Here is a 24,336-nt window from a genome sequence, read left to right as displayed (position 1 = left end):
GTTTTTGACGCTCTGCCCAAAAATGTTGCCAACCCCTAATTTAGAGAGTCATAGGGAAAATGCATTAAAGATGTTGGGACAAAACCCAGGATTTAGAGATGGGTGATCTCATCATTGAACTATAGTGCTGCTTGCTCTTGCTTGCTCTTTTTGTGTCTGTATGCATCTAACATCCTCTCTGTGCAGTGGTACAAGTTAAGCAGGTGGAGTGGAAAGTGTCCTCATCATGCTAAAGTCTAGGCTGAGGTTGCAAAGAAATCTGGAACTGAGTCTTTTTAGATTGAGAAGGGCTTGAAGCCCTCCTCTCCCATTTTCTGGGCAAGTACTATAACCACAAAACTAGAAACTCCCAAAGTAGGGGTTGTGACCCTAAACGCATGAGTATGAGATCATGAGCTTCCAAAAATACAATTATAGTATTCTGGGCTCACACCAGAAGCGGGTTGCCCAGGCAAAATATTGGGGCTTATGTATACACCACGATATTTGCCCTTTCATACACTGCAACTGCATGTCTGTTTGCAGGATCGGGAGTTCCGACACTTTAAAAGTCTTTCCTGTGCACTAAACTAAAACTCCTCTGACATAACTTAGTTTGGCTCACCAGAAATTAAAACGTTGCATCCATGGATCCGTTGGGTACAAACACAAGGGCACCCAGACATGTAATGAGCCTCTTTGTCCACCAGATGGCGCTGTGACTTTTTTGTAGTTCACCTCTTCAAATTGCTTTCGCTTTTTAATTGCTTCCACTTTTTATTTTCTTTTGTGGCATTTTCTTTTCTCTTTTTTTTCTTGTTTGCTGGCTCCCTGCTTCCACTGCTGTGTGGCAGGGCATGGGGTGGGTTGGGGACACTGGGCCAGGAGGGGCAGTGCTGGACTGTCCTGTTCTGCTGCAATACCAGCCAGGGACCCAGCTTAATTTGTTTGAAAACCCAGTGTGTATAAACATAGATGCAATGCTCCAAGGCTTAATTCATTTGAAAACCTAGTGTGTGTAAACACAGATGTGATGCTCCAAAATAAACAAATTTAAATTTTATAAACTTATTTAATTTAATGAGGATTAAAACCCATGCTGTGTACAGGCACCCTTGGATGCCAGTGCACCGAGCATTATAGAAAAGGAGAGACACAATCAGCACTATCACTATTACCTCTTGTTATTCTTTTGAATGAAGGCATCTGCAGCTGATGTGCTTTGTGCTTAACACAATGCTGTTGGTCTCCATTACTGCTTAATCAGAAGTCTAAGGCAACTTAAGCACAGGATGGGTATGAATGATGGGTACCAAGATGTTCAGCATGGCCAACACAGTAATCGATAGGCACAGTAATATAGTTTCATAGTTTCTAGGGTCGGAAGGGACCTTAGTAAATCATCTAGTCTGACCCCCTACCATGGCAGGAAAGAGTACTGGGGTCATACGACCCCAGCAAGGTGTACAACTAACCTCCCCTTAAAGACCCCCAGGGTAGGAGCCAGCACCATTTCTCTTAGAAGTTGGTTCCAGATCCTAGCCGCCCTGATCGTGAAGTAGCACCTCCTGATATCTAGTCTAAATCTACCCACTGCCAGCTTGTGACCATTATTCCTGGTCACTCCTGGTAGTGCTCGGGGGAACAGGGACTCCCTCAATGCCTGCTGGTCCCCTCTGACTAGTTTGTAATAGGCCACTAGATCCCCCCTCAGCCTTCTCTTGTGGAGGCTGAACAGGTTTAGGTCCTGTAGCCTCTCCTCATAGGGCCTGCCCTGCTGTCCCTGATCATGTAAGTGGCCCTCCCCTGGACCCTCTCCATGTTGTCCACATCCCTCTTGAAGTGCAGCGCCCAGAACTGGATGCAGTACTCCAACTGCGGCCTGACCAATGCCGCATAGAGGGGGAAAACTTTATTGGCAAAACTGAAGTTTCTGTGGAGCCCCCCAAGAACATAAGCAGTTCGCTGGGATCTCTGTGGATCATTTACTTTGACATAGTAGCCAAAAGTCCACTTGCACTAACTGTGATTTCAAATATGGCCATGTGGGACAGGACCTTTTAATTCCTGAACCTAGTTTTGCTTACTTTGTATTGTATAGCAGTAGTTGTAAACTGTTTTCTAGCGTCAATAAAAAGTGTAACTGGGTGGGGTAGGGGTTAAGGGGAGAGAGAGGAAATGAGAACACTTCAAAATGTACTTGTTTTCTTTTCCAGGTTTGAATTATTAGAGACTTTGAGTTTTGATTCTGTAAGGAGACGAATGAGTGTAATTGTTAAATCAGCAACAGGTAGAAATCACATTCTGTCTTTTTTTTTAGTTGTGTTTGTGATCTTTGTGATCAGCTTCAAATTTTACAACAAATCCTCAGTAATTATATCCTCTACATGGAAAAAAATGTGGAGACTTGTTTACAAATTAAGATTTGTTCATTTGTAAAGCATGTATTTGGGGGAAAAAATCCCAGAACATTGCAACCATACTAACTCTTTATTTTGTGTCTTTTAGGTGACATTTTTCTCTTTTGTAAAGGAGCAGATTCTTCAATATTTCCTAGAGTCAAAGAGGGCAAAATAGACCAAATACGGTCTCGGGTTGAGCGCAATGCAGTGGTAAGATTAAATATCTGTCTTGCAGTAACATTATCTTGGCCGTGCATGATGTACCAAGATGAGGAGAAGTTAAAGAATCTGTACCCCTATGCTATATCTGTCCATATAAGCCTTTTTGCGTTCCTACAGGTCATAAATATTTTTGACCAAAGGTGCCCCTATGGGGAACTTGCTGCCCACAGTGCTGAGTCCATGCTACCCATACATATTTTTTAACTCCTGCTTAGGTGATGTGACTCAACTGTAATACAGGCTAGTGCCTAATCATCAGGGACCCTGGTTTTCTTGATTCAAAAAAAAAAATCCCCAATTTTCAGATTTAAAAAAGTAACCCAAAATCAACATTTTTCCATGATTAAAATGAAATGCCACTATAGTATATAGTGTATACATCCACAGTAGTGCCACTATAGTGGCATTTCATTTTAGTCATGGAAAAATGTGAATTTTGGGTTACTTTTTTAAATCTGAAAATTGGGGATTTTTTTTATCAGAGGAAACCAGGATCCCTGCTAATCAGCACTTCAAAAGCATTATTTGTTAGATATTTTTACATCATGGTTTTAACCAGCGCAAACTAGGAATGTGCACAGGTGTCTGTTACTATGTATTACCCATAGATTGTTAATCAGTGTACAGTGGTGAGATTTTTCAGAAGCCACTCAACTTGAACTACTGTATTTACCCAAATCCAAGACAACTTCAAATTTTACAACAAATCCCCAGTAATTATATCCTCTACATGGAAAATCTATAAATTAGTTTTAATTTTCCATGTACAGAATCAAAGTATTAGAGGGTCATCTTAAATTCATCCCCCTGGCTGATAAAATGGTAGTAGGGAGGCAGGCACTCAGGGAGCCTTTGCCCTCCCCCACAAGTGCCTGTGTACCCTGGCCCTTGCACCCCCATTCCAGTGCCTGCAGTCCTGGCATTTGCACCTCCTGCCCTGCCCCTGCTGCCTCTTCCCTGCCAGGGGCCAGGGTCAGAGCTGCAATCACTGCATGTGGCTGGGCCAGAGAAGGGCTGGAGGCAGAGCTGTGGTGGAAAGTGACAGCAGTGGTTGGTGGCAGGGAGGAAGACTGGGGGGGCCAGGAGGGTACTGCAGCACCTACTCAAACGTCAGATCAGGGCCAGAGTTGGAGTTGCAGCAGGTGCCTATCTAACCCCCACCCTCTGCCATTTCTGTACTCAAATCAAAGATGAGGGGCCTGTTAAATGGGGGAGAAGAAGCACCTCATCTTGGATTCCAGTGAATAGAGTAGGTCTGTTCTTCAGTTGAAGTCAGTGGTAAAACTCCTATTAAAAACCCTACCCCCAGCATTTAGTCCTAGCCTTGATTGACTGCATGTCACTTCACAGGCTCTCAAGAGAAAGAAACGGTTAGAACATAATTAAACAGCAAATGTTCTAGTTATAGAGAAACAACACAACAATAATGCTTATACAAACATATTTGCTCCCTTAAAAGGAAATATAAGTGTGCTTGATTCCATGGGGAAGAAATCCCAACCTTGGTTTTACTTATAAGATAAGCTTAGGAGTTGTAATGTATTGGTTTCAGCTTTTAAAGAACAAAAGTAATTTCAGTGAAATGTGATTATTTGTCTTTTAAAAAGCCTTTGGCTTGTAATCAGAACTGACTGCATGCAAGTAAACAAGTATTACTACAGGAAGGTTAACATTATCTGCTTTTGTTTTAAAGGGATATTGGTTGCTCTTTAAATCTTCTTGCAAGAGCACATCACTAAGCTTTACTATATAAAACAATTGTCTATCTTCTGCAAGGATGTTTGGTCAGAGGTAAAGGAGGCTAATGAAACTGAAAGAACAATTTAACACATCATATACATCCAACTTCTTGTAAAGAACAAATCCAGACTCTTCACTTGTATTTCTTCATCATTGATAACTGCATTTAGGGCTGATTTCTAAATATAGAAAATTCCGAGAAATACTACAGACAGCAGATAGGCTCATCTGCTGTAATAAATAACGATCAGGAAACCAATTACATGACCTGTCTTTTTTAGATTGGTACAGGTAACTGTATAGAGAGCTGCCTTTTACTTGCTTGATTGAGCTTCTGTACTAACATTAAAATGCCTTTTGAAATATATTGCTTCTTACAACATTAGTTAGCTGGCAAATAAAACATTTCCTTATTTTGTTACAGACAAATGTTGAAGCAGTCTGAAATGTCTTTCCTACCAGATTTAACAGTCTAGTTAAGCTAGGACAGTCTGGTTCCCACTGGCCCTTCCTTTCCTTTTTTTTTTGTAAGGATCATTGAGAAGTTGTTGTTCATTTTGTCATTTTTGTCCCTTAGAACCTAGATTTTTTTCTACTGATGTTTAAGTTTTGGATTAGTTGCCCAAAGATGTATGTCTAAAAAGAGCAAAACTATTTGTGTCATCCCAAAGACTGTATTCTTCAGGGAGTGGACATTAATATGTTCTGTCTTTAAAAAAATGGAAAACTTAATTGAGAAGTGGTGTAGTTATAGTTAATTGCTCACTAGCAATAAAATACTTAAGAGGCTGTGATCCTTACTGTGTGGAATTTTTGGTTTCAGCAGGCAAAATGCTGCAGCCACGAAGTGCCCAGGAAAAGGTTGTCTTAATTCTTAGTATTCCTGTGATAATACCAGGAGCTGAGAGAGAATATATGGTGCACCAATGCAAAGTATCTTAATACTAGTGGGAAGACCTCACAGTCCTTTGTCAAGGAACTGAATCACTGAGGTTTTTTTCAAGCAAGACATACCTATTAATCAAAGCACAAAGTAAAATTACTGGATGTTGGCCGAGTCATCAAAGGAGGTTTTTAAATGAGGAAGCAATGTTAATCCATTTTTAGAAGGGGATCTGCGCATAGGAGAGTGAAATTTGTCCCTCTGTCTATTTCAGTCATCTTCACAGGAATCAGGTTCATCCTCTTATATGCACATTCCCTCCTAAAAAGGAGTTAATGTTGTTTTCTCATTTAGTGGCATTTCATCTCCTTTGATAACTGCCAATGTGTAGAATCTAGGTGAGTTTTTCATTCAAAACATTTTTTACTCAATTACTAACATGTTCATACATCAATTGCTTTGTTCTTTTCCCCTGGTTCATGCAGAGTCAAGCTTAAAGGTCATTTTGCAGCAGTTCTAATTTAAACCTTTTTCCTTTCTTTCTTTTTTTTTTTTTGGAATTGTAGATTTTTCCCTTTACAAAGAGCTCATGCTATGTACCTCTTTTCATCCAGTAAAATCTACTAATGCATCGGAATGCACATAGTCCAAACCATCATAATGCAAATCACTCTCTTATAGAACAGGATAATTTCAAAATTCATTGACAAACTCTTCTTCAATCTGTTTGGCATCCCACAGCAGGAACTGTCTTCCTTTCTTGACAGTACTGCCATTGTCCCTTCATTGGTTCTTTGTTCTTTCTGTATGAAGCTCAAGTGCACTGTCACTAAAAGCTTGGTTGAATTCTACATCTTCTTATCCCTCTTTTACAATTTGCCCATTCATGACTGCTTCTTGTTCTCATCCACTTATTCCTTACAACTAGAATGACCTTCCTCTATTGTGCACAAAATCCATTTCTGTCACTATGCTTTCTACCGCTGACTTTCAGTCCTGTGCTATCTGCTTCACTTTGCTTGCTTTGGTGTCAGTTTCAAAAATCACAACCTTTATAACATATACCAAGTCATATAACTTGCAGTATCTTTTTATCTTATTTCTTATTGGCCCTTATTTCCCTGCCTTTTTTTTAGTTACTTTCATTTTCTGTGTCAGACCTAGAATATAAATTCCTTAAGAACTGTTTCATTTTAGTTACTAGTAAGGCAAAGTTCTGCTACCACATGCATATGCAATGAAGATAATATCTGTCACTAAGAAAAAGAAAAATTTGCCATACTTGCATCAAAAATTATGCTTTTGTTTGTTTGTTTGTTTTTTATTATACTGCCTTCTGAAAGCTTGTCATCATTCAGCTTAATTTCAACCCAGCTCTTACTTGCTTTGGTGCATTTGTGTACAGGAAACTTTAAAGCTAAGGTACCAAGTAGAGAATAGATCAGGGGGTCCTCAAACCCCAGCCCACAGGCTGGATCCAGCATATCAAGAAGTATATGCTGCATTGGTATAGATCCAGCCCTGTTTACTCCCTATTTGGATGATCACAGTCTCTTTATCTGTTGCTCCAGGGCCTAGTAAAATCACTTTCCCTTGTTCTGCTAACATTCCTGTCCTGACCTAACATAAAGAAATCAAAAGGGCAAATCTTATTAATTGCAAAATGCTTTTTATTCTTGGAACTATCCTAATGTAAACTCCATTAAGAAAAAATCCCTGAAATTATTTCATGAGGCCAATGATATTTCTTATTTTGATGGTATTCTTAAGGAGGGACTGCGAACACTGTGTGTTGCATATAAGAAGTTCACACACAAAGAGTATGATTTTTTGCACAAGATGCTTCAGAATTCAATGCTGGCCCTGCAGGATCGGGAAAAGAAGCTGGCAGAGGCATATGACAAGATAGAAAAGGATCTTATTTTGCTTGGTGCTACAGCTGTTGAAGACCGGTTAGTATATGAGGGGTTCTTGTTTTCCTATTTGATTTTTTGGGGGAGATGAGAAGGGGAAGTGGGACCTATACTTTATATCAGATCTGATGAATTAAAAGTACCTGTTAGCTAAAGAACTGACTCTGACACTCAAAGATTTCTTCTCCTCTCTTGCACTAGATTTAGATACCTTTATACAAATGATTCTCATAGAATTCTTCCCTTTTTTGTATGTAAAGACACAAAAAATAGTCTAATAAATTAACATTGTTTCCAGTGCTGGCGCGATCGTGGAAAAGCTAACTTTTTTGCTGAGAACTCTGAGGAAATAGGGTGAATCATTAGAGCTTTATAAGATTCAAAGGATGTTCTCCCTGGAGCAGAGAGCGAACTTTATACTACCCAGCTCATTTAATTAAAAAAAAAAATTGACACTAGAAGTTTTGGGTCCCTTGGCCCCCTGTGGAGGAGGGGAACACTGTGGGATGCTAGAGGCCTTCAAAAATGTTCCTCTTTTTCTGAGGGTTGTTTTTTTAAGTTTTTCAGCCATTACTGAAGGGCTTATTTGGCTGTGCATTATCTATCTTGTGCTGTTTAGGGCACTTGAAACAGCATGTCTGTCCATGGCTTAAAACTTTTTACTGGCTGAAACCACATGTCAACTTTGTGCCACCAGTTAGCACAAAAGGCAAGTCAAAGAGATATTTTAGTCCTTTGTTGCACCACAAGTGCTTAAATTTTGTGGTGGTCATGACCCTAGTAATCATTTGTGCTGCCATTTAGCAGCCTATATCTGTTCCTTTATGGCAGGAGAGTGCAGGCAGCTACCATGCCAGGCAGGAACTCACCCAGCTGTAGGGGCCCAGTCGTGTGGGAAAAAGACCCCAGGTGCCTTATCACCCCAACACAGGGCCTGCACCTACGATCATTCCTCTGGTGCACATCTACAAGTAGAGAGGGGGTTAACTCCCATAAGGATTTCCCCCTCTGCTTGAAAACAGCACCCAAACATGGGGCACAGCAGGGAGAAGAGTACCAAGCCCTGGCATACGTATAATGATACCAAACCTTGAATCAGGGTACAAGGTGCAAGCTCTGACAGGGGACCCCTATGTGAGTTCCCCCTCTATCTTGAATGCCCTGCAGAGGGATTCCCCTGGAATAGCCAAACTGCAGGCACAGAAAGGGAAACCTTTTGGGGAGTTCCCCCCTCTGCACCTGCAATGCACACCAAAAAAATCCCCTGCAACGGGATTCAAGCATAGAGGAAGGAAACTTCCATAGGGGTCCCCCTCTCTGTATTTGTGCACTGACACAGAGAAACCCCCACTTTCAGACATACGCCCCAAGTCAGGCCATGGCACCCTTTTCCCATAGGATCAGGCCTCTAAAGCCCCAGGAGGGGCAGGGTCCCAACCATACAGGATGACAGCCTTGGTGATGTCTTTAGATATCAGTGAAGTGGGTCAGCAACATATAGCAACACAGCTGATCACGCTCCAAAGAGCATGTCTGTTTCTGACATGTATGTCACCGGAAACTTTTAATAAAGACCCTGAATTTCTCATTTCCAGTCAGTCCGTCAGGATTTATTCTCAATTGATATCCACAGACTACAAGAAAAAGCTGCTGACACTATAGAAGCACTCCAGAAAGCTGGCATTAAAGTTTGGGTTCTGACAGGAGACAAAATGGAAACTGCTGCAGCCACTTGCTATGCCTGCAAACTCTTCAGGAGAAACACACAAATACTTGAGCTAACCACGAAGAAAATTGAGGAACAAAGTTTACATGATGTGCTGTTTGACCTAAGCAAAACTGTCCTTAGGCAAAGTGGCAGCTTAACCAGGGACAGCTTCTCAGGGTATGTAGAACGTTCATCTTTCAAACCAAAAGAACACTGGCTGAACATTTTATAATTATTTGAATGGTTGATAAAATAGATGAAGAGCTCTAGTGTGAGTTGTTGCATAGAACAAGAACTGTTGTGGCATAGAAATGTACATTGAATGTAGGCTTCAATCTTCACACTCTTCATCTTGGAACATTACTTTTTAGAATGTTCTTAATAGTTTAAAATATCTCTCTCCAATTATATTTTCCATTGTGAGAGATTGATCATGAACAACAACTATGATAATGGAACATACAAGTTATTTTTGTTTAAAAATATACAGAAAATAATACATTCCTATGTTAAGATTAGTGTACTCTGTGCTGCCCAGGTAAAACCATGCCGCTGTAGTATAATTAAGAGGCTGAGAGCACACCTATATGCATGTGGGACACAGCATGCAGACTGGAGGTTCTACTGTACCTTGTAAGAACTTGAAAACTTAGTGGTTTAAATATGAGGACATGGGAACCAGAAATCGTATTATAGGTACTCAGTGACTCAGAGGAAAGGAGGCGATCATGGGGAAGTTGGGTTCACCTGTTTGAAATGTGCCAGGGAGGAAAAGGATAGTTAGAGAGAGGGACAAATGTTATTTGGAAGCTGAAAATGGAAACATGTATGGACTAGGGCTTATTGAAATGAAAGCTACTGCAAAATAAACTAGATTTTGAATTTAAGCACTGTAGCTATCAGTGGATGTCCATTCCATTCTAAAAAAGGTTTGGGGGCTTATTAAACCTTATAGATGGGCTGTAATGCTTCCAAAGATTCTAACTAAGACATTTGGAGTATACCATGACTCAGTGAGTGGAGAGTAGCTTCTGAGCCTTCCAATTTTATAAGTTTAATAGTATGTGACTTTCTTCTTTTTAAAAATGTGTATGTTAAAGTTAAAAATGAGGTTCCAATGATACATTTTCAATTTCATCACAGTAAGAGAGCAAGTAATGTAATGTTTTGGCAGAAAATCCAGACATGAGTCTGGCTTGCTAACCATTAACTAATAGTTAATGGTTTTCCCTGTGTCTCATTACTTGTGTGTATACATATATTTGAAGTGATATATAAAATTAATGTAGTATATATAATAAGATATTGAACACATTTTTATTTTAAAAGAAAAACCCTCTTGTGTGTCTTGTCAGGAGCTCATAGGGTACGTTCAGTCAAACCTCTCAGATGTCTTTACTTGAAAATTCTTCATTCATTGGTTATTTCATTTTTCAGTTAATTTTGCATTTATATTTGTCTTATTTTAATCCCACTGTGGTTTCATCTTTGATATAAGCAATCCCTTGCACTGTTGGAAGCCCAGACATAGTAGCCTACTGCTATTAAGAACATGAATGAAATGTTCTGTGTTCTGTGTATCTACACAGTACATTATAATGTAAACATAGCTGAGTTAGCTATAAAATATCTAGCTTAGGCCTGTCAGCATGACTGTACTGCAGTCATAGGAGTGATGGCAACTTAAGTACAAACTTCTGGCTCATCTCCCAGGTACTAACACCAGACTTAAGTGTCTTTTGGACCCTTCTGTCAAACACAAAAATGTCCAGGATAACAAAAAACAAAGCTTGTTCCAACTCTGAGCAAAGACTTACTTCAGTGCATCATTCTCTGCTTTGTGACCTGAGACAAGACCTTCCCACCCAACCTGAGCTTGCCACGCTTTTGAAAGGGGTCAGCTGGCACCAGGCTTCTTTGGCCCTTAAAAAATCAAACTCCTTCCTGCACTGAGTCGGTCTAGTTTCATCAGTCAAGCAAGGTGGTAAAATGGGAAAACAAATAAACCAGATGACCAAAAAATAAGCTAGAGTATTAAAATAAATTGTTAGTAGCAGAAAAGATAAGTTTTCATATTAAGTGCATTTTAATCTTAATACCATTCTTTCGTTAAGCCTCCTTATTCATAAGCGGGGATCCTAGTTTTTTCTAATTAAAAAAATCCCCAATTTTCAACTTAAAAAAGTAACCCCAAATCCACATTTTTCCATGATGAAAATGAAACACCAGTAATATATAGATGTATATATAGAGAGAGAGTGGCATTTCATTTTCATCATGGAAAAATGTGGATTGTATTACTTTTTAAATCCAAAAATTGAGGATATTTTTTATCAGAGAAAACCAGGTTCCCTGTTCATAAGTAAGTTAGTGCTACAAACCACTGCCAAATCAAAACTCAAAATGATTTCACAGTAACTCTTAGTTATTTAACTCTATTTGCGTTTTCCCCCTCAACAGACTTTCAGCTGATATGCACGATTATGGTTTAATTATTGATGGAGCAGCATTATCATTAATAATGAAACCCAGAGAAGATGGGAGCTCGGGTAACTACAGAGAACTCTTCCTTGAAATCTGCAGAAACTGCAGTGCAGTGTTATGCTGTCGAATGGCGCCTTTGCAGAAAGCACAGGTTTGTTTCATTTGGTAATTATTGTTAACAGTATATCTGGGTAAATATTGAATGTTGTTACTTTTGTGTGATATGGAAATTCAAAATTGTTAGCATTCAATTTTCTAGACTTTAAAGTGGAAAAAAAAAATAAAATTAGAAAAAGAATGAGAGGGGAATTTCTGTAAAAAGCAATTTAGGTAATGGCACATTAAAATGACACCCTACTATGCATCTGATTGTGATTTATGTGCATTATATTCAAGTTTGATGGCTCAAACATGCCGATTAATGAACATATTAAATAAACTGAACTGCTTCATCTTCTACTGATATTACAATGTACGTTGGAAACATGAACTGAAACACAAGAAAAGTTAAGTCCGAATAGAGCAAGTAGATTCTATAAATTCTTTAAGCAGACAAGGTTCTTTGGGTAAATGTTGTATTTTTTATTTGTCCAACTAAATAGTTGGGAAAACTGTTCTGTACAAACTTCTGGGCACATACATTCTTTAATATGTTTACTATTTTTTGTTAGCATTTTTTGTTACATTAGTTTAAAAGTATTTTTCTCCATTACTGAAACATCTCAATGGCGTTAACATGAATATACAAATTTGCTTTACATGTTTCCAAATAAAAGGCTTATTTAATATGGGGTTTAGTTTGTAAAAAATATTAATACTTCCAGTGTAAGGAAATATAGTCTTTTTTTTAAAGACACTAAACTGTTGGAAAATTCATATATTTTATCCAGCACTGAGTATTTTTGCCTTGATACACATGTACAGCATACATGCACATTCATTTAGCCTAATTAACTAGCCACTTTTATTTTAAACTGCAGGGGAAAAACCGTAAAGTCTTTAGTTTGAATAGACTTTTTTAAAAAAAACAGAATGTGCCTACAGCTTATAATAGGTCTACGATTGCATCTAGGATATATTTTAATTGAAAAGTATTCATACACAGAGCCTGTCTGTGTGCCTGTATGTACAGAGAATTGTTATGAAAAGGTTGTAGAAACTGGAAGAAATTGTTTGATACTATGCAAGAAGCTTTCTAGAATTAATGTTTACAGTTAATGTTGTTGATTTTGCTCACAAGAAAAGTTTTAAAGAGTTTTTTCCTACTTAAGGAGAGCAATTTGCATTTGAGAGAGCAATCTGGATCTGAGAGTACCTGATGATTTTTAATGTCTAGTAGTTGAGTTGACCAGGACTTTTTGGGTTTTTGATTTTCTTTTAACCATACTGCTTGCTAATTAATTAAATGCCAAATGCTCTATTTTACAAAATAGTCAAGCTATAGAAGTATCAAAGAAGAGGTTTTTAATGCTGGTTTTTTAAATCCAGATTGTAAAACTGATTAAATTATCTAAGGAACATCCTATCACATTAGCAATTGGTGATGGAGCAAATGACGTCAGTATGATTCTTGAAGCACATGTTGGTATAGGTAAGTTTACAATTTACATTGTAACTTCATAGTAATACAAATATACATGAGAAAGGCATTGTTTGAAAGAATTATCTGTTTTCTTAGGTTACTTACTATACAAACTCCAAGTAATTATATGGTATTGTGAAATCTAATAATAGTTCATTAACAATGCAGCATGGGCAGCAACTTTGCAGATATTTATGTATATCCTTTAATACTTCTTTTGTTTACTCAGCTTCTATCAACCCTTTGTTTTTAGGGGTCATTGGAAAGGAAGGTCGTCAGGCTGCAAGAAATAGTGACTATGCAATACCTAAATTTAAACATTTGAAAAAAATGTTACTTGTTCATGGGCATTTTTATTATGTGAGGATATCAGAACTTGTGCAATACTTCTTTTATAAGGTAGCGTGACATTTGTTCTTACTGTTTAATTCACACGCATATGTGATAATACCTAGCTATATGTGATATATACAATCAACTGTACAAAACAGTTATTCCATGGAGAGATTCTTATGTAATACAATCCCCAAGAGTTATTGCTCATCATCACCACAGGTAAAATGTCTTTTATTTATGTTCACTGTGACCTTTTAATATGGTTAAAAGTAAACTTCCCGTTTTCTCCTTAATCACCTTCTCCCTCTCGGAAATTCCAGCACCTGCTTTTTCCCCAACATGAACAATTTCTAGGTTCCCTATGTGGTTGCCTTTTAAATCAAGTTTGAGGAATAGTATTGTTAAACTCCCTCCAAATATTGGGTGTGTATTGTGGGCTTATAGCTGCGTGATAGAGCATTTAACATTTTAAGTTCAATTGGCCGATATGGATGGAGGGGGCAGGGTAAAAAAACTAGCATCTGGTAGGGGTGTACCGGTAAAGATTTTGGGGGCCAATACTGATAGCCGATACTTAAGGAGGCGTATCAGCTGATACTAATCTGATCTCCTGTGCAGCTGCCACCAGCTGGTAAGTCCAGTATCATGGAAGGGGAGGGAGAAGGGAAGGGGAATAGGGGAGCAGATCAGCATCCCTGCAGTGAGGGAGGAGGCAGGTGCTGCTGAAGCAGGGTGAGGGGGTGTGGGGGCTGCAGCTTATGGTGGGGAGGTGGCTCCCTCTGCTGCTTGCTTCCCAGCAGGGGGCACCCTAAGGATCTGTGTGGGACAGGGCGGGCTGCAGCCAGGGGAACGCGGGGCTCTTTTTGGCAGGGGCTGGGATGGAGTCAGAGCAGGTGCCGGCAGCACTGAGAGGATACTGCATCTGCCCCAGATTTTGCCGCCACTCTGTTCCCTTCACTGCTACCGTCTGGTGCAGCCCCAGCTCAACGCCTTGCCTCCACTCACATGCTGGGTGTGGAGCGGCGGTGAAATTTGGGGTGGATGCAGCATCCTCCCAGCACCACCAGTGCCCACTCTGAGCCCAGCCCCCACTGTAGATCCCCTCACAGCCCCCGCTGCAGCCCACCCCAGCCCCACGTAGATCCAGGGGGCACATGCTTCCCCCCCGCCATGCCCTCCCAGGGTACAAGCAGCAGCAGGAGCCACTCCCCCCAGGAGCCGCAGCTTCGGCCCCCACTCCACCTGGGCAGTGCCTGCCGCTGCCCCGTCCCACACCATGGGGGGCATTTACCTGCTCCTTCCATGCCCTGCCCTCTCCCCGTCCCTTCCATCACACTGGACTTAGCAGCTGGCAGCAACTCTCCATGCTGCCGGCTGTGCTCCTCGCTGCCTGTGTGCTGCACTCCAGCTGCATGCAGCACAGGCATCTTTCGACCCAATTATCAGCCCCATCAGGCTGATATCCGATACAACAAGTTTTCTTTATATGTGTACTGATCCGACATTGGACTGATGTATTGGTACTTCTCTGGTATCTGGTTTATGTCCAAAATGACTGGCTAACGCTTGTTAAAAACTACCGTTGTTTATCCAGACTCATGCTTGAAACAGAGTGTAAACACTTTCTTCCTTAGCTTAGTTGTTCATTATGGACAAACATAGACTTGTAGCTGCTTCAAAGGGGAGAGGGACCTGCTGCTTAGGACCTGTTATGCTATAACTATAGCAAAACCGTTCCAATTTTAACCCTGCTTCATCCAGGGTTGACATTGAGGCAATTTAGCTTACTAGTATACAGGCACATACAGTATAACATTTATAGCATAAAAGCTGCTGCTAACTCCCAAGCAGGAATTCCTCCTTCTCCTCTTTTGAAGTGGGTACAAGTATATATCCATTCCTTGAGTCCTACTGAGGATGTCGTATTCTGTCTCCCATGTGTTCCTAGTCATAATTCATTTTTTCCATCTTGACAATTGATTTTTTTTTGTTAAATATAATTTTCCCTTTAAAATATTACTCTGTAAGTACTAAGAAACAAGAGTGTAAATCTCCTGTTTCAATAAATCTCTTAAGGCTTTTTTCTATCCTACTTAAAATATCTATACAGTGTGTGTGTGTGTGTGTGTACTGTTTATTGGCATTATACATTATTATAAATATGCACATTATAATACTATGAAATGTTTTGGTCAGACTTCCCCTAATAATGCTATTACTTTGTCTTCCAGAATGTCTGCTTCATTTTTCCTCAGTTTTTATATCAATTCTTCTGTGGATTTTCACAACAGGTTAGTCAAACATTCAATTTTTCTACTTATTCTAAACCTTTTTTAACCTTTTTTACTTAAAAGCAATTTGTCCTTATTCTCATTGCAGTAAGTAGGCAAGAAAATGACTATTTTGAACTTCTCTAAGGAAGAATATCATGTTTGGCTAGCACAGCTATCAGTGGTCATTGCAGTCATACTAATAAAATGAATTAGATTAATTTTATCAAAAAGCTCATGTTTATTTTTTGAGTCAAAGATATAATGGAAAACCAAGCTCAGAACTACTCATGAAAAGTGAAATCTCTGTGGAAAATTTGCAATTCAAACTTTGCCTTAAGATTTCACTCACCAAAAGGAGAAAGTTGTTTGAAGGATATGGATATGAAGCAACAGCTTGTCTTTAAAGTAGGGATGAGGGTGCAGGAGACAGCTGACTGGTTTCTAGGGTCCTCTGAAGCTGAGCCTGAGACCTCCTGCTAATGAAATCAGTAGTAGGAAAAGAAAAGCAAACACAAGGATTAGGGGAAAAGGGGGCTTGATTACCACAAATAATAAATCAGCACTCTGGAGAGGGCATAAACATCTTTCCTCTAAATTCTTGTTTCTTTGCTCAGCCGCTGCTGCTCTCAGTTACTCCATGTGTCCAATTAAGTTAAACTAGTAGGTTATCTCCTCTCTCCTGATGTGAGTGGAAGAAAATAAATTAATGGTTGTAGAAAAAAGGGAGCATTCCTTCTACCACACACAAAGCTCCTGCAAGAGAAGAAACTGAGTGGAACTAGCTTGAGGTACACACTGAAACCTATCCAACATTTTATGAAGCTTTGTCTGATTAGCATGTGGTAATGGAATTTGGCTGGTAACGTTTCTCATTTTTTTCCTCCTAAATTGAGTGGGTTTTTTACATTTTAAAACAACAAGTGTTAGTCTCTAACTCAGCTCCACCTTCAGGCTGATAAGTAGCACTTATGTGGCTAACCCAGGGGGCTCTGAGTTCTGGCTCCTGCTGACACTGCTGTGTATCCATTTTATCCAATGTCTGGTAAAAGCACAATGCAGGAACACCATTGAGGGCAGATGATGGGACAAGAGTCAGAATCCAGCCCCCCCTGTTTTCCATCTCACTAAACCATGCTTCCTCTGGGCACATCTTGGCTTCCTAGTATGCCAGTGTCATCAGGCAGCTAGAGGGTGCTATTGACTTTTCACTTCATATCCTGATGGTTAGGACAGTTTGCTAAGAATTAGGACATGTGGGTTCAAGCCTTTTTCCTGAGAGGAGCCTGGAACAGTGATTCTTATAGCAATTCATTACAGCCCCTCAGGCAGTGTTGTGGTTCTTTGTGGGATCATTGGAGTACAGTGACACTTCCTGCCGTGGCACTGCCCATCATGCCCCTTCATTGTGTGCATAAGGAGGGTGGGAATGTGATGGCTGCGCCACAAAGAGAATCTTCAGTTGCCCAGTTAAGATACCTTTACAGCCCCTTGTACACAGCTGGAATAGAGCAAGAGCCACTCAGGCCACTGAGTGGTGTAGGCCACTCAGTTGTCAGCTGCAGAGCAATCTGGATATACCCAGATGGTGTATAACCACTAAGCCATTGTTCATGGATGACGTGGGGATTTTAATTCATGACTGCACTTTTGTGACTCTAAACAAGTTAAATCCTTCCCTTTAAATCACAATACAATTTTTTTTTGTTAAAAATACAGCTAATATAACACCTTTTTTCCCTATCTGCAGCCTTTATATGATACTGCATATCTTACACTGTACAATATCAGCTTCACTTCCCTTCCCATCCTTTTGTACAGTCTACTGGAACAGCATATTGGGGCAGACATGCTCAAGAGAGAACCTACCCTGTACAGGTAAAGCTAATAAGCCCCAATTTGTGTGACTATTTAGGTGCGATTCACTTATCATTCAGTATTTCTGTTGCAAAGGATAAGGACAACTTCAAATAACAGTCACATGTGCTGCACCTCAGATGCTGCAAACATGGTACTATTGTGATGTTTTGAAAAAGACTGAACATAAGATGCATGCATACAGTGCGCAATACAATACAGATTATTTTGCGTGTGTATTATGTGTATGTTTAAATAGCTGTATATGCACTGTATTGGAATGAGAGCTAAGAATTGTAGAAGAATATTGCACCTATTCATTTAAAAATGTGTTAGTTTAGTATTTAATATTGTTCTTTACAGCTGGAGGGCAAACATTTTCTAGAAAAAACACATCATAACACCTATTTAAAATCTTTTTATTTGAAATGGAGAAGAGACTGTGCTGTAATTTCCCCCTCTCTTTTCCCCTGAATCTTATCTTTGTTGGACTCCAGTTCCATCAATGAGCTCCTTGCCTTTTGCTGATATTAGTAGTATTTGGTGTAACTAAAACTTAGAGCTAGCTTCTATGGCAGCATCTTGTTTTTCACAGTAGGTACGTGTGTACTTGTTTTTCACTTGAACCTTTCATGTGCCCCATAGTCATTTTTGCTGTTTGCAGATAAGCCCAATATATTTCAGTCTGCCAGACACTATCAGGTATATGTGCTCCAGGATCCTTTCTGCAATGAATCTGACATGGTTGACTGCATACTGTTCACTATTGCAGTGCAATAATGCTAAGACTATTTTAGATTACTTGTCTCAGCCAACTGGATGGCTGTCTCTGCCAGTAAACAGCATTTGGCAGTCTACATTAGGAAGAGTGCCCAGTTTGATTGCTGGAGCTGCGAAGCTAGTGTATTATTTTGAGGGCAGTAATGGCGGATTAAGCGGGGAAAAAGATGGTTTTTTACAATGGTAATACTGGTTTTCTAAAAGGTAAACATTTAAAAGTAATGTGAAATTCAGATATTTACTTCACAGTTGAATGAATGCTTATGTTCTAAGGGCAATACCATATATGGCCATTGAAAGCACAAGCACTTTCTTGCATTTAATATTTTTAACTAAAATATACATTTTTTTGGAGTGTGGCCTTTTTATCTATGTTTTGAAAGCACAGTATATCCAGTCATATCCACCAGATATTCTTGTCTGAGCTTATTATCTTAAGCTACATGATACAGTTTTAGCTGTTCAGAGTAACACATTTTTTGGGAAAAAATACCATTGAGTAGAGTAATTTACTTAGGGTGAGACATTATTTAAATGGTCATAAGGCAGAGTTTTTAAAATGTGTCTGGGTGAAAATACTGAATGAAATAATCAATGTTGAAAAGTGAGACAGTAAAGAAGGGCTCATTTCCATCAGCTGTGTATACTTATATAATTCAGAATGACATCTGTACATGCACACGCACACACTCTACTGTCTATATCCAGTTTTGCTCTGAAACATTTATCATAAGGCAGATCCCAATTACCTGTGAATGAGACCTAGGCACATACACATTTGTATGCAATGAGAGAATTTACTTCAGCAAATACTTTTGTTAAACTATCAGAGTTTCTCTAAGAAAGCATTATGTTAATACTCTTTGGGTAGAAGTGATTCCATCACAAAGTCCTGATTTTTAAAGTTGCATTCAGTAGTTGTTTTCTTGTTGTACTCTTTGTCTTCACAACGTAAAAAGGAAAGAAAGAAAAGCCATGAGAGACCTCTAGTGTTCCTATTTATTACATATATTGGGTCATCAGTATGCAACGAAAACTTGTGTTTTATACAGGTCCCATCTCTGAGATCTAAACTGAACTCATGCAGCAGAAATACAGAATTTACTGTCAGAATAAGACTTGGCTGAACTATAGCCAGTAAGCAGTCATAAAAGTTTAGATAAGAGAAAACAACTTAAGGAAAGCTTTGAATGTCAAAGTGGTAGAAACTTGCCAAATGTGAAGAAGTTCTTCCAACTGTGTTCTTTTTATTTTTATTTTTTCTTCTTATATAATAATATGACTGCTTTTATTTCTTGGATTTTTTTTATTATAATCAATGCATATATCTTGTTTTACTCAGGGATATTGCCAAGAATGCTCTTCTGCGCTGGCGTGTGTTCATTTATTGGACATTTCTGGGAGTATTCGACGCTATGGTATTTTTCTTTGGTGCCTATTTCTTGTTTGAAAATACATCTGTTAGCAGCAATGGACAGGTTAGTATTGAGATCAAAATAGATGTGAGAAATAAAAAAAACCCTAATTTTTAAAACCTCAAATGTTCTGTCATCACTTACATAGGCTTAGTTTATTAAATTAAACCCACTGTTGTCACAAGGCTTTTTTAGTAGACACAACACTTTTTTGTATATTTTTGTAAGTCTGTACTTAGCAAAAATAATAGCTAGTATATTGGTAACCAGCAGTATGTGAGCAGAAAATAGCTACATAGTGCCAAAAGTTGTATCTTAAATCTTGTATCTCCGTTAATGTAAATGATTAACATATTACTCATCAAAAGCTGGGTAATTAGACTTCTTTAATACAGACTTTTTTAAGATTGATATTTTGATACCATGGTGATGAATGTCATGCAAGAACTTAATAGAATAGAATTACATGAATTCTTCATAGTAGAATTACATGACTGTTTAATATTTTACTTTTTTTAAATAAACAATTAAGTCACATCTACCTACTTTACAGTGACATGAATACAAAGTTTAAGGACCTTTTGCATTTCATTTATTTACACATTAATATTTTTGGTCTATTTTATTTGTGTCTTGCTTTTTTTTTTCCTTTTTGCTACTTGCTTCTCTTCCTATCCTCAGCTAATGACAGCCAGCACTCACATGGTAAGATTACTATGGTTTTGTCATGATGTGCGTATTCTCTTCCCCTGTTCTTGAACTAAAGAACAGTTAAAATATTTTCTGCAAATATTTTTAAATATGACTTCTAACCTGCTTTATAGAAATATTAGTTGTTGCTGCCTTTTAATTTCTCAGAAATGTTAAAAAAGTGGTTGTATTAGCAATCCAGTAATTTTTTTTCTTTTTCTTCTTTTTGCTTTTGATAGTAGGCATTTTCTGTTTTCTTTTGCATTTTATTCCTTTTTCATCAACCTACTTTGTCTTATTGAAAACTTATAGGCAATTATTACAAATTATAATATCCAGTATTTCTCCAATTTGGTTTTTTTTTGGTTTTTTACCAATTGTAAGATAAACTTAAGTGTTCAGAATTTGTCTTTTTTAATTATTACTAAGCTGTTTAGAGACATTGTATGCAAATATCATGGAAATTGTGACATCTTTGAATGTGAAAAGCTAAATAAATGTGCAAGTAAAATAATTTCTTACAAAGGTTACTTATAAATTTAAAAAATTCCATTCAGGCACTGCTGTATACTGCAGCAGTTCTGTCTCCCTTAACTATGTGCAGCTATTAAATGCTGAACTTTCTGTGTAGTTTCATTTTGGCACTCACAGATATTTTATCCTTTTCATAGCTGTCAGGATAACATAACCTCTTCCAGTTGCCAGCTGCAGTAATCTCAAAATTGTCAAAGTTATGTAACTATATTAATACTTAAACATCAAAATAAGCAGCCTAATGAGAGGTACTATATTTATTTGAAATCAGCAGAAGTTTGGGGAAACTTAGACCCTTTCATAGTTTCATAGCTAGTACGGATGGAAGGGACCTGAGCAGATCATCAAGTCTGACCCCCTGCCATGGCAGGAAAGAATACTGGGGTCAGATGACCTGAGCAAGGTGATTGTCTAGCCTTGTCTTAAAGACCCCCAGGGTAGGATCCAGAACCACTTTGCTTGGAAGTTGGTTCCAGATCCTAGCCGCCCTGACAGTGAAGTAGCACCTCCTGATGTCTAGTCTGAATCTACCCTCTGCCAGCTTGTGACCATTATTTCTAGTCACTCCTGGTAGCGCATAGGGGAACAGGGACTCCCCCAGTGCCTGCTGGTCCCCTCTGGCTAGTTTGTAACAGGCCAGTAGATCCCCCCTCTTCTCTTTTGGAGGCTGATCAGGTTCAGATCCCTTAGCCTCTCCTCGTAGGGCTGCCCTGCTGCCCCCTGATCATGTGAGTGGCCCTCCTCTGGACCCTCTCCATGTTATCCACATCCCTCTTGAAGTGCGGCGCCCAGAACTGGATGCAGTACTCCAGCTGCAGTCTGACCAGTGTCGCATAGAGGGGGAGGATCACCTCCTTGGACCTGCTTGAGTTGCATCTGTGGATGCATGACAAGGTGTGGTTGGCCTTCCTGACTGCATCCCCACATTGCCGGCCCATGTTCATCTTGGCATCAATGATGACTCCAAGATCCTTTTCTGCCTCTGCACTGACAAGAAGGGAGTTCCCCAGCCTGTATGTAGGTATGCTTTGAAATGCTGTGTTCCCAGTCTTTTATGCAAGAGTCTGAATATGGAATTTTAGTTCAGAGTTTAGGCTTGTGAGGTTTGAAAATGTTGGCCATCAGGAAGAGTCAGCAATATATATAATCTGCTCCTGTGTGAACAGGGTCCTCAGAGCCCTGGTCCGTCAGTGGTACTCAGTGTATACTAATTAACTGCCAGTAAAATTTTCTCTGAACAGTTTACAATATAATATCAGTGTTATACAATTCAAATAAAAAACAGATGAGAGGGAGGAGAAGAGACAAGGGCAACAGTCATGACACAAAATTATACTAAATGGTCCATCTCAGATTCTAAGCTGTTTGAATGCCTCTTGCATCAGAACATGTCTTGGTTTTGGTTTTTTGATACCAATCTGCACTGCCACCAAAACTATTAAGCTGGGAGGAGGGGTAAACTAAGTCACAAAAAGGCAGCTGATAAGAAGTGGAAACTTGGACAAATAAATAGGGAGGAGTATAAGAGCATTGCTCAGGCATGCAGGGATGAAGTCACGAAAGCCAAAGCACAACTTGAGTTACAGCTAGCAAAGGACATAAAGGGTAACAAGAAGGGTTTCTACAAGTATGTTGGTAGCAAGAGGAGGATCAGGGAAAGTGTGAGTCCCTTACTGAATGCGGGGGGCAACCTCGTAACGGAGGATGCAGAAAAATCTGAAGTGCTCAATGCCTTCTTCGCTTCAGTCTTCACAGACAAGGTCAGCTCTCAGACTACTGTACCAGGCAGCATGGTTTGGTGAAGAGGTGAGCAGCCAACAATGGCGAAAGAACAGGTTGGGGACTATTTAGAAGAGTGGGACATATACAAGACCATGGGGCCAGACAGGATGCACCCAGTGGTGCTGAGGGGGTTGGCTGATGCAATTACAGAGCCGTTGGCTATCATCTTCGAAAACTCATGGAGATAAGGAGAGGTCCCAGATGATTGGAAAAGGGCAAACATAGTGCCCATATTTAAGAAAGGGAAAAAGAAACATCCAGGGAACAACAGACCAGTCAGCCTCATCTCAGTCTCTAGAGCAGATCCTGAAGTAATCCATTTCTAAGCACTTAGAGGAGAAGGTGGTGATTAGGAACAGTCCGTATGGATTCACCAGAGGTAAATCATGCCCAACCAAGCAGATTGCCTTCTATGATGAGGTGACTGGCTCTTTGGATGAAGGGTGACCAGCAAATGTGGTGTATCTTGATTTTAGCAAGGCTTTTGATACCGTCTCCCACAACATACTTGCAGGCAAGCTAAGGAAGTACGGGCTGGATGAATCCACTGTAAGATGGATAAAAAAAAAAATGGCTGGAGCATCAGGCTCAGAAGGTAGTAATCAATGGCTCTATGTCTAGTTGGCAGCCAGTATTAAGTGGAGCGCCCTGGGGTTGGTCCTGGGGCCAGTTTTGTTCAATGTCTTCATCAGTGACCTGGAAAATGGCACAGAGTGCATCCTCAGTAAGTTTGTGGAGGACACCCAACCTGTGGGGAATAGTAGATATGCTGGAGGGTAAGGCTTGGATTTAGAGTGACCTAGACAAATTAGAGGATTGGGCCAAAAGGCATCTCATGAGGTTCAACAAGGACAAGGTTAGATATTAGGAAGAATTTTCTTACTAGAAGGGTAGTAAAGTACTGGAACAGGTTACCTGGAGAGGTGCTGGAATCTCCATCCTTGGAGGTTTTTAAGACCCAGCTGGACAAAGCTTTGGCTGGTATGACCTAGTTGGGGATGGTCCTGCCTTAAACAGGAGGTTGGACTAGATGACCTCTGGGGGTCCCTTCCAACCCTAATTTTCTACTATTCTGAGATACTATCTTTTAGAATGGAGCAGACCTATCTAATGTGGGGTCAGAGCTTGCCAGTGATATTCAGCTGCAAAATAAGCTACAAACTCAGTCCCTGTAAATCATCCGACTATCGTATTTAATATAAGTCAACTCTGAATACAAGACAGTCTCTCAATTAGATTCTATATATGGAATATTTATAAACTTGTTATAATTTTCCAGGTATAGAATCTAACTCCTGGTGGGTTGTCTTAAAGTTGTTCCCATCCCCACCCAGCTGCTACAGCAGGTAAGGCAGTGGCTGGAAGAATGCCGGATGGCTGTGGGGAGGGCTCGTTCAGCCCCTTGCCTTCTTCCCCTCTCAGCTTCTTCCCCAGGCAGTCTTTTTGCCCCCTCCACTTCCTGCACCTCCTAGCTTTCCATGATCTCTGCCCATTTCCCCCACCTATTCCCCACAATCATTACCCCTTCCTATTCATCACAATCTCTGCACCTTTCTTCCACTCCCCGCCCCACAATATATGCACATTTCTCACACACCCACCCACTCCTCACAACCTCTGCCTCTTCTGTCTGCTCCCCACAGTCTCTGTCTCCCCTGTCTGTCACCCTTACTGTCAGATGCTGCTTGGGGCCCTGTTCTTTCCAAGAGCACAGCATGTGGAAGTACAGAATGTGGAAGGCCACACAGAAGCAGCAGCA

The 24,336-nt window shown here is 39.8% G+C and overlaps 1 protein-coding gene across 5 annotated transcripts in view; it reads left to right on the top strand.

The window, feature by feature from the left end:
• Positions 1-24,336, top strand: part of ATP11A (ATPase phospholipid transporting 11A) — a 235,309-nt gene that overhangs the window by 187,877 nt on the left and 23,096 nt on the right. For all 5 annotated transcript variants that reach the window (XM_090022063.1, XM_090022099.1, XM_090022084.1 and 2 more), the window contains exons 16-25: positions 2,196-2,269; positions 2,488-2,591; positions 6,997-7,178; positions 8,773-9,024; positions 11,308-11,482; positions 12,820-12,922; positions 13,167-13,312; positions 15,481-15,540; positions 17,270-17,397; positions 19,499-19,634. In XM_090022063.1, the coding sequence (XP_089878189.1) occupies positions 2,196-2,269; positions 2,488-2,591; positions 6,997-7,178; positions 8,773-9,024; positions 11,308-11,482; positions 12,820-12,922; positions 13,167-13,312; positions 15,481-15,540; positions 17,270-17,397; positions 19,499-19,634 (1,360 nt within the window). The remainder of the gene's footprint in view (positions 1-2,195; positions 2,270-2,487; positions 2,592-6,996; positions 7,179-8,772; positions 9,025-11,307; positions 11,483-12,819; positions 12,923-13,166; positions 13,313-15,480; positions 15,541-17,269; positions 17,398-19,498; positions 19,635-24,336) is intronic.

This window comes from Crocodylus siamensis, chromosome 1 (genome assembly GCF_052110815.1).
Source record: "Crocodylus siamensis isolate JL-2025a chromosome 1, ASM5211081v1, whole genome shotgun sequence".
In the NCBI taxonomy this organism is placed as follows: Eukaryota; Metazoa; Chordata; order Crocodylia; family Crocodylidae; genus Crocodylus; species Crocodylus siamensis.
Note: the sequence above shows the minus strand (reverse complement) of the source record. Positions and strands in the feature narration are given on the sequence as shown.